At 46.8% G+C, this 9,980-nt stretch overlaps 7 protein-coding genes across 7 annotated transcripts; all 7 read right to left on the reverse strand.

Annotated features, from left to right (window-relative positions):
- Positions 1-300: 300 nt before the first annotated feature.
- On the reverse strand, positions 301-762 carry DQ04_06491000 (nucleoside diphosphate kinase; the record flags this gene model as incomplete). Its single annotated transcript, XM_009314729.1, has 1 exon — positions 301-762. One exon carries the CDS (start codon positions 760-762, stop codon positions 301-303), a length of 462 nt encoding a protein of 153 aa, XP_009313004.1.
- Positions 763-1,179: 417 nt separating this feature from the next.
- DQ04_06491010 (minichromosome maintenance (MCM) complex subunit) lies at positions 1,180-3,384 on the reverse strand (the record flags this gene model as incomplete). Its single annotated transcript, XM_009314730.1, has 1 exon — positions 1,180-3,384. One exon carries the CDS (start codon positions 3,382-3,384, stop codon positions 1,180-1,182), a length of 2,205 nt encoding a protein of 734 aa, XP_009313005.1.
- A 1,253-nt stretch (positions 3,385-4,637) lies between these two features.
- Positions 4,638-6,128, reverse strand: DQ04_06491020 (hypothetical protein; the record flags this gene model as incomplete). Its single annotated transcript, XM_009314731.1, has 1 exon — positions 4,638-6,128. One exon carries the CDS (start codon positions 6,126-6,128, stop codon positions 4,638-4,640), a length of 1,491 nt encoding a protein of 496 aa, XP_009313006.1.
- A 180-nt stretch (positions 6,129-6,308) lies between these two features.
- On the reverse strand, positions 6,309-7,601 carry DQ04_06491030 (hypothetical protein; the record flags this gene model as incomplete). Its single annotated transcript, XM_009314732.1, has 1 exon — positions 6,309-7,601. One exon carries the CDS (start codon positions 7,599-7,601, stop codon positions 6,309-6,311), a length of 1,293 nt encoding a protein of 430 aa, XP_009313007.1.
- A 115-nt stretch (positions 7,602-7,716) lies between these two features.
- On the reverse strand, positions 7,717-8,103 carry DQ04_06491040 (tubulin binding cofactor A-like protein; the record flags this gene model as incomplete). Its single annotated transcript, XM_009314733.1, has 1 exon — positions 7,717-8,103. One exon carries the CDS (start codon positions 8,101-8,103, stop codon positions 7,717-7,719), a length of 387 nt encoding a protein of 128 aa, XP_009313008.1.
- A 190-nt stretch (positions 8,104-8,293) lies between these two features.
- DQ04_06491050 (putative ATP binding protein-like protein) lies at positions 8,294-8,863 on the reverse strand (the record flags this gene model as incomplete). Its single annotated transcript, XM_009314734.1, has 1 exon — positions 8,294-8,863. The coding sequence occupies one exon, from the start codon at positions 8,861-8,863 to the stop codon at positions 8,294-8,296; it is 570 nt and encodes a 189-aa protein (XP_009313009.1).
- A 186-nt stretch (positions 8,864-9,049) lies between these two features.
- Positions 9,050-9,640, reverse strand: DQ04_06491060 (hypothetical protein; the record flags this gene model as incomplete). Its single annotated transcript, XM_009314735.1, has 1 exon — positions 9,050-9,640. One exon carries the CDS (start codon positions 9,638-9,640, stop codon positions 9,050-9,052), a length of 591 nt encoding a protein of 196 aa, XP_009313010.1.
- Between the last annotated feature and the right edge of the window lie 340 nt (positions 9,641-9,980).

The raw sequence follows: 9,980 nt of genomic DNA on the forward strand, positions 1-9,980 counted from the left end.
AGAGAACTGGCACAAATACAAAGACGCGGTGAAAGCAGAGGACAGGTCAATACGCGAGGCAGTAGCACGCAAGCAAACAGACTCACAAGAAAATTTTCCAGCACTGTGGTCATAACATTTCAATCTTCTTTTTTTTTTTGGTTTTATCTCTCTTTGCTATTTTAATCATTTTCTTTTCTTTTGTTTAGTTTTTATGCGTGTTCCGCATCTTCGCTCTTTTCCCCTGCCTTCCCTTCGCTCTTTCCATCCTCATTCAAAACCAAGTTCTCCCTAAAAACAAACGGGCCCATGTAGGTGATTCTACGCGCTTTCGTAGATCTGCTTGACGGAGTGCGACGTCCAGTTGATGACCTCCTCTGTCTTGAACCAGAACGTGATCTCCCGCTTCGCGTTTTCGACAGAGTCGGAGCCGTGGCACACGTTGCGGCCCACATCAACAGCGAAGTCGCCGCGGATCGTTCCGGGGAGCGAGTCAGCAGGGTTCGTCGCGCCGAGCAGCGTGCGGCCGCCCTTCACGACGCCCTTGCCCTCCCACACCATGCCGACAATCGGGCCAGAGGAGAAATACGCCACGAGGTCCTTGTAGAACGGCTTCGACGCGAGGTCAATGTAGTGCTGCTGCGCCTGTTCTGCGGAGGGCTGGAGCATCTTGAGGCCGACCAACTTGTAGCCCTTCTTCTCGAAGCGCTGGATGATCTCACCGACGAGGTTGCGCTGGACACCGTCCGGCTTCACGGCAATGAAGGTGCGCTCGCTGGCCATATTTCTTGTCGCTTAAAAAAAACTTTGTTGTAAGAAGTAGAGCTAGCGCATGGCGCATCAAAAAAAAAAAATAGCAAAAACAAAACGAGAGAAAGAGCGTGTGGGTGTCTGGAAGAGATACGAGGTTAGAAGAGAAGCAAGTGTAAGCCAGATACATATCCCCTTCTCATTTGTTTCTTGTTGTTGTTGGTGATGTTGTTTCTTGATTTAAACCGGCGAGAAGAGTCCAGATAAAAAGAGCGTGGCACCCCCAACAACAACCACCCACGGCGACAACAGAGGAGAAATACGACCGCCGGGTATCTTGCACTGTGTGGTTTAGCCCTTTATCTCCTCCTTCATTCCATTCTGCGGGTCGCACACTCGTTCTTTCATCATCCTTCTATGTAATATATATATATATATATATATTGGGGGTCACTCTGGTGAAAACTCAATGATGTTCCCGTTCACTTCCCACACACCGACCTCTGCGTAGGTATGCAGGCACCGCTGCAAGTGTGACTCGTCAATGCCCTTAATCATGAGAGCCGGTCGCACCTCTGCCAGATCAATAGTGGCCCTGGAGCGGGCCAACTCCTTAATGGTGGAGAAGATAGCGGCGTCCGATGTTGTGACAGTGCGTCGCCCGCCCGAGTCTGTGCGTTCTTGCAGGGAAATCTTGCTGCAATCCAACAGACGACCCGCCTCACGAACATCAGACTCCATGACACGCTCCGAAAAACGAAGACGAGCGCAAGCCTGTGAGAGTCGAATAATACTAAGCAGTGTACGTGCAGTTACCACGTTGGTATGGCGCACGCTCTGCGCCCGCATCTCGCAGTAAATGTCACTAATTGCTTTCGCCGCAGTGCTGTCAACAAACGGATGAATTCGCTTCACTTCCCCAACGTACGCGCGCAGAAAGTCCTTCCCAAAGTATTCGGAGGAAGAGCCGTAGAGACCGTTATCGGACATATTTCCAGGCGCCACACCGTGGAGATGCACGTACGTGACATGCATAGATAACTCTGCATCCCGCTCACGGTTAGACTCGTCAAGTAGAAGCCACAAAATGTCAAAACGGGAAAGCAATGCGGGTGGCAAGTTTACATTCTCACTCGGGGTCAAGTTGCGCCGCCATCGACCGTATTTTGGGTTAGAAGCCGCCAGAATGGATGTACGGGCATTCAATGAGGTGATAATACCAGCCTTCGCGATGGATACTAGTTGCTGTTCCATCACCTCATGTAATGCTGTCCTGTCTGCATCATCCATCTTGTCAAATTCATCAATGCAGCAAATTCCCTTATCAGAGAGAACCAATGCACCACCTTCCAGCATTACCTCTCCGGTGTGCGTGTCTCTCGTCACCGCTGCTGTCAAACCTACACCAGAACTACCCTTTCCTGTCGTAAAAACGGAACGTGGCGCCACAGAGGCAATCCACTTCAGCAACTGACTCTTCGCCACTCCCGGATCTCCCATTAAACAGATGTTAATGTCACTTCGAATACGAATTCCGTTGGCAATTGCGCTACCACCGACCAGCAAACACAGCAGTGCCTTTTTTACATCCTCCATTCCCCAAATCTCAGGCGCCACACTGCGTGTCAGTTTCTCAATAACGGCCTCTTTATCTGGGTAATCCCGCACCTGGCTTACCTGTGCCTTGAGGTCCTCCGCAGCCTCCTGATAGCTGCGCTTCTCCAGTTCGACATGTAACGCGCGGAAAAGAGTTTTCACCATCGTGGAAGCTCGAAATGCCTCATGACCCTGTCCAGTCGACGGGTCAGGGCAGTACGTGCCAGTGACGCGCACCACTTGGCCCGGGGTAGCAATCCTTGTCTGCTCACCCTCGCATACAACACGGATGGTACGCGGAATTGCGCCGCGAGGGACATCCTGTGGAAGTTCCTGGAGACGAAGCTCCTGGTACTTGCTGAACTTACTAGCCTTGTACTGCGGAAGCAGACGGCCTACTGTGTTGTTTAGCTTGCAGCGCTGTGACTGGCACACCATCAGCGGGGTGAGGCGATCCCCAATCACCTGCTGAAATGTCGTCTCAGCACATACCTCGCAAACGGAAACCAGCATCGTTAACTTTGGACGAACAGCAGTGGCAGCAATGCAAATTCCACGCAGAACGGTAAGTGTGCCAATCGATCCACCCTTTAACTGTCGAAGAGGAATCGGATCCAAGTACGCGTTCAAAGGCACAAGGACTAGTTCATATCGTCGTGTCAGCAAGAATGGCAAAGATTGATTAGCAGCTCGTGCTTCAAGAATAAGGTAATCAATCATGTCCTCCACAACATCTGTCTGAGGCATGAGTTCATCTATGACGCGGCACACCTCTTCACAGTATCCCATGGCGTTCATCTGTATCCGCTGTGCAACGTATAACTGACCGTAATGGGATACATCGTCCAGTTGCAATGTAAAAACCTTTAACTGTCTACGCGCTATCTGGTCCAGCATTTTCACATACTTCAACGTACCAGATGGATCACGGAACTCCTCGAAGAAGCGCTTAAATACCTCTCGGTCCGCCAAATAGTTGGGGTATTTTGTGGTCGCCGCTGCCGCCAAGCCCCCCTTGTTATTGTTGTTGTTCTGCTCATCTGGCGATGCCCCAAACATGGCAGAAAGTCCCTTCAAAAAAAAAAAAATTGGAAAATAGGCATGTGGCGAGCAAAAGGTATTTCCTAAAATGCAGATGCGGCACAATTATCACATTTTCTTCTTAATCTTGAATTGCATGAAAAGTTAGACTCCAACGTCACAAATGTTAGCCTACTATCACCACCTCGCACATACACACACAGAAACATTTCAGCATATACCTTAGAAGAATGGCCTAGGTATTACTTCCCGGAAAGAAGAGAAAGAAGAAACATATGATACTTTTTCCAGTTTTCCGTTTGCTACACGCTGTGGCTAAAGCAATAGTCAAAAACTGTTTCTGGGGTACTCTCTACCCATTCGACATAATCAATCCTGTATTTAACACCAATACTCGAGATTGTCTTACCGATACAAGCCTCAAAACAAGAAGCGTCCGTGTTGCGAAACTCAGCGATATGGTTTTACTGCACAGCAACAAAAATCGTCGTGACCTTGTCGAGATCTAACCGATGCAATAACTCTGCCAAGGTTGAACGTCCCTGGGGGTGGGGTTTTAACCAGCAAAGGTGTTAACTCCTCTTCAGGTTCCTTGCCACCGGAATCATGGCAGTGACACTCACAGGCGATAGCCTTCCTGAGCCTCCGGCGTCACCTCTTCACATACTCAGAGAAGCAAACGATCAAATGAGAAAACACAAATACACCCTCCAGATGATCATCTACAAAACACATCACCTACAAAAAAAAAAATATGATTCCTCAATAGCCAGACAGTACATACCTTAGAAGATGCCTGTTTTTATTCTTTCGGCAATTTCATTTTTTTTTTTGTTCTAAAGAACCTCTTGGGCAGCCGTCACACACATCTGAGGCGCTGCGAACAAAGCATGATTGGATGGGCAATGATAATTGGCCAAATGATCCCGCCCAACGCCGATCCCAGTGCATAGCCCATATGGAAGAAATTACCGTCGATGGGTTTTTGCAGACGTATTAATTGACTACCGCAAAAGAGAACTAGTTTGTCAAATTGATAACTAAACGATACAATAATGAGTCCATACTATGATTCAGAGTTTTTCAATTGTGGAAACGATTGGCACTCTCCTCACAAACTGATGCCTACTNTACAATAATGAGTCCATACTATGATTCAGAGTTTTTCAATTGTGGAAACGATTGGCACTCTCCTCACAAACTGATGCCTACTGAAGAAGTTGGATACTCATTCGGTTTTCGTTTTTTTTTTCTTTTAGCAAGAAGAACAGTCAGTCAGGATAGAAGTCTTCTTCACGAAGCGGTTTACCCTCACCCAACGGCAAAGCGTTCCATTCCTCTATTGAACGCCGAAAGTTACTTGCGACGGACAACAACTGGGCTTCCAGCGCTGCATGCACAGCAGCCTCCGAATTGTCATTCGGCGCCGGCTCACTTTGCCGCAGTCCTCTATCTCTCGTATCTGCATCACAACAGGGAATGTCCTTCATATTATTGTCACCACCAAGTGGCAACAGTGCTTCACCACCCCTCAACTGTTCCCACGCAGAGGAAACTTCGCCATTAATAATTGGATTTTCACCCATTTCATTGCTTGGGATGCCACTGCAAGCCTGCTCAACATCTGCGTATGAAGCACTCTGGCGATTTGAAGGCGTAGGGTTACTACTTTGCCCTTCAATACTTTTGATGCGAGCCTCAAGCGCACGCACTACCCGATCATGTTCCGAAGCCATTCGAACGGTCTGCTCTTCGACGCGAAGCCGTTGTCTTTGTTCTGCTTGTAAACGCTGCAAAAGCATTTTCGTAAATCGCGTTAGGACATCCACTTTTTTTGCAGGTGGCATTTTATTTTGATCAACATCGGAATAACGGACCTGATTAAGTAGTTCGTTGTATTCCGTGTTAAACTCCTCGGTCTCTACATGCTGCGCCTCTATGTCCAAAAGACGGTTGCGCTGCTGAATGAGAACCGATACTTTCTTTTCAAGAGCCTTATTACGCTCCTGCAACTCAACTATGACAGCATCCTCTTCTTCAAGAAGTCTGACAAGCGCCTGAACCTTTGTTTGGAGTGCTTTATTTTCAGACCTTAACACGGATGCCTCCGAATCCTTTACTACTATATCTTCCGGCGGCGGGGTTATTTTCTTCGAGTATTGCCGCAACTGAGCAGTTAAATGAGCGTTTCGCTCGACCTCGGCTTTCCATTTCTCCTTAACTTCTTGCAAAGATCTTTTCATTGTACTAATCACCTCAGCACCTTCCGTTTTAAACCGCTGCATCAGTGACATTACGGCATGGCTTTCAGCACGCTCTTTTTTTAGTAGAGCTTCGTAGTCCTGCTCCGTACCAAGTTGACTGAGACGCGCTGTTTCTAATTGCTGGAGAACACTCCCTACCTGCTGCCGAAACACACATTCCTCCTGTCGGTGCAAAGAAGAAAGCTCCTCTATGCGTGCGCCCAGATCGGTCAATGACTGCATCCGGATTCCCATAACATCAGCTATGGTCTCTTCTAGTGTCGCAACGGAACATGAGCAACTGCTTCGAGAAGTGCCAACTGGTCGTGAAGAAGCCGGAGTGCCATGTGAAAGATGTCTTAGGTTCCCCGCATTTAGAGCGAGAGGCTGATTCCTTTTGCGGTTGCTGAACGACGAAGAGTGGGTTCTTCGACCGCGCATATGCGAAGCACGTCCCGTTACATTTGACAGTGAGAGAGGATCCTCACTACCATGTCTCACACTATTTCGAGTTGTCATATTTTCCGTGGTCTACACACACACACACACCAGAAGAAAAAAATAGAGGGAGAGTGAAGGAAAGACCAAAGAATACGAGCTGAAGAGATGCCTCACTCTGCGTCGTAGAGCTTTCAACGCGACCGGCCACCAGAAAATAAAAACAATCAGGAAAACAAATCACTGCTCGACAATATGAGACTAATGTGGCACTCCATAGAGCTTTTTCATTTGCTTCATCACCAAAGGGTGTCGATCTGCAGTATACTGATGAACAATTGCATAGGAGAAGTTTGTCCCTGGCGCAACAACAGAGTTCTCCACGTTTAAAACTGCTTTTCCATAATTTCCATGAAACGCACAGTATGAGCTTTCATGTGAGCTCTTTATTTTTTTGTAGGATGGATAATCATGCTTCACGTGGAGCAGATAGTTATGGTTCGCCTGGTCAAGAGCAGCCTCAAGTGACAAGGAGCATTCCACAAGGTGAGGGTCTTGGATTTCTTGCAGCAGTGAAGCCAGATACCGCAACATGCCCATTCCATTCCCCAGAATAACACCCGCACATGCTATTTCTCCTTTTCCTATGAGTTTCAGTACACCTTCGCCGTAGCATAACATCCAACGGCGGTTGTACTTCTCATTTCGAAAGTTCTTTTTTCTGCTCTCGAGAGTAAAAACCACGTATGGATCGGGCTCTTGCGGAAAACAGCCACCACCCGGCAGGAAAGGATCCCGCTGAAAAGCAACATCAGAGGAGTCACATATAACAAAACGAGAGCTCTCTGATGCCATATGTAAGTCACCATGTGATGAATACTCATGAAAACGCAAGTATTGTTGAAGCCATTTATAATAAAGAGCAAAGCGAAAATTGTTTGCCCCGTTTCTCACGCCACTAGCCCACTTTTCATTTAAAAATTCAGGGCTCCAAATCTGTGCAACATCCGCCGGAACGTCACCAGGAATTGCTACACCAGAAGCCGTCGTGTTGCCATCTGGAGGGCACACTATTATCCAATGTAAAAACCCTTCATTCGACCACGTTCTGATAATATGCACATCACGCCATAGCACTGAAAAGGTCAATGCATCCGTAAAAAACACCAACTTTGTGCTGCGGAGAGAAGGTGGTACAGCAGAATCCGCCACCCGTTTCCGTGCCACTGCACGTAACGAAGAAATAAACACTACAAGCCATTCCGTTGAAGGTGCTTGTCTATGTTTATAAAAGCCTGACGAAGCGTTAAAGTAGTACGTTGAAAGGACATAGGTGTACCCATCGTAGACATTTTTCTCTGACAGTGAACTAAAAGACTTCTGATCGGTTTGATCTAAACTTGTGATACCTATACCGTGTGGCCTTGTGTGCACCCGAAGGTGGTCACCCTCCATGTGGAGGTCACATTCACTCGAAAGGATGCATATTAAGCCAACCACCAGCAAAAGCGATAAAGTTATAAACCAAATCCGTCGATACCAAACAATATTCATTTAGCAAACCTAAAACAGGAGAAAGAAAAGTGAAGGAACGAGAGTGACGAAAAGCCCATCATGGCTTTTGAGAAGCAAGGGGGAAAAAAGCGCATCACAATAGATTATCTAGAGTTTACTCCTGAGACAATACAGAGCTCCCCTCCTTTAATATTTGGTGTGCACTCTCTACCAACTCATCGTCTCTATTGATTGTGTCATTTTCTTGTAAAAAATCTTTTAGATCTTTTATCGCCGCCCGCACCCTGTTCTCTGAATGGGGAATCATCATCTGAGCTTCGCCAAGAACATTTTCCTGTTGTTTGACTCTATCCGGATCATTTTGTTTGATAGATTCCAGGCGCTCTGTTTCACGAACGACCTCCTTTTTGGCGAACTCAAGATCCTTAAGGTTGCGTTTAAGGCCGCTTACTTTGATTCGCAGAGCCTTTGTAGTAGGGTCCTCTACCTGTTTCGCACGTCCCGCAAAGCGATTGCTAGCACCGCCATCCACTGCAGACATTGGTTCCTTTTGTTTTCTTATTGACTTCAATTTGAGCAAACAATAGTTTTACTTTGTAGTAGACAAATAACAAATATATATATATATATATATATATATATTTACTGTGTATATAAGTTGTACCATATAGAAAACAACGAAATACAGGTTGTAAAGCACCAACGCGTCCATAAGAATATTAAAACACACTTTATTCAGCGCTCTGATCAGCTGCGAACATGCCATTCTCATTTAACATACCATAATGAGAAAGCACCTGTACCACTGTTTCTGTCGAAAAATCATCGGTTCCGCCAAACTCATCGAATCCAATAATGCTGTAGAATGTCTTTTTGTTTTCAATAAGCATAAGAGTGGGCAGCATGATAACATTGAATCTCTCAGCCAAAGATGGAATTCTCTCGACGTCAACATAGCAAAAACGCGTCTCAAAATGTTGCATGGCAATTGTTCGCAGATGACGCTCAAGAATAGAACACCTCGAGGTGCTTCTCCTCATGAAATGAACCACCACACGCTCAGACTGCTCCACAGCCTCAAAGAACTCCTTTGGATCAGTCAGTTCCTGAAGGTGACCATGTCCTTTCTTTAGCCAAGCGCTTCGACGCGCCTCCATTTCCTTCAGTCCTCTTAGGCGTTTGCGACGAAGCTCCATTAGTTCCTCTTCATCGATGTTATCAACGCGTTCCATCTCATCGTCAACGGCCCGTTCTATAGTTTCTGCAATCTGCAGAAGGGCCTGTTCGGTTGGGTTGCTCATTATTTTCTTTTTTTTTCTTAGTCTTTTGGGATTTTTTTAAAAGAGAAAGCAGCTATTCCAAAACAGTAAAAAAACAACAAAAAGGCTTCGCGCCCTCTTGTTTCTTATCACCTTTTCATTTTACAACAGATTCCCGTTCTGTCTGCAAAGAGCAACGAAAATATCCACGGTTTTCAGCCAAAGAAACTAGTACTTTGCGTTGCTAATCGTGCAAGATGCCAGAACATCCTTATCGGTCTTCCCCTTTGTCTGGCGAAGAAACTGATATGACGGGCACCCTGCAGATCTGGGTGAGGGAAAAAGGCATGCATAAACTTGCTGAAGTACAGCAGTAGAACGGCCAAAGGATGCATCCCCACTCAAAACTCTCCAAAAGTCCTCCAACAGACTACCAGGGAGGTATCGAAATCCATGAACGTAACTGTCCCTCAATTGAAGCATCCAATCCGTTATCTTGGGTAAAGCATACGTCCCATCCCTTGATCGTGCGTACAGACGAGCAGTCCAGCGCAATGCGTTGCACGACATTGCATGCTGACTGGCTTCAGAGGTGTCATTCAGGTGATTCATGTAGTCACTAATGTCCTGTAAAATCAAGCGATACAGTACCCTTGTCTCGGTGTGATCAAGGTCTCTCGATGCTCCAAACTTTGCTTGCAATGCATCAAAAGTATAACCCTCGGGTAGTGGTGTTGGATCTTGGTCAGATTCTGGTAATAGTACCAGCACTCCGGCAAGCAAAAGCAAAAACAAACCTAGAGTATAGGCAAAGCGCATTGTTCCTAACCAAACGCACACTTCAAGAACCCACAAAAAGACAAAAACAAATATAACGTGAGCTCGTGGCATTAGTTCCTGCACAATAACAGAGCATCCAACCCCACACCCCAGTTCGCCCAGCGGGGAAAAAGAATTACCACCAGCGCCAACAGGCGAAACCTACATACAAGAGGTATACACACTAAGGGAAAGGGACACAAACACAGGAAACAACATCCGCACCGCACCCCCGGAAGGGGAAGGCTCTGCACAACCGCCCGCCGCCACTCAACAGCCCCGCGCCCCCTCCAAAAAGAAAACGCCCCACGAGCGAAAAAAAAAACCGGGACAGGACCCC

This window comes from Trypanosoma grayi (assembly GCF_000691245.1).
Source record: "Trypanosoma grayi strain ANR4 Tgr_649_V1, whole genome shotgun sequence".
Lineage (NCBI taxonomy): Eukaryota > Euglenozoa > Kinetoplastea > Trypanosomatida > Trypanosomatidae > Trypanosoma > Trypanosoma grayi.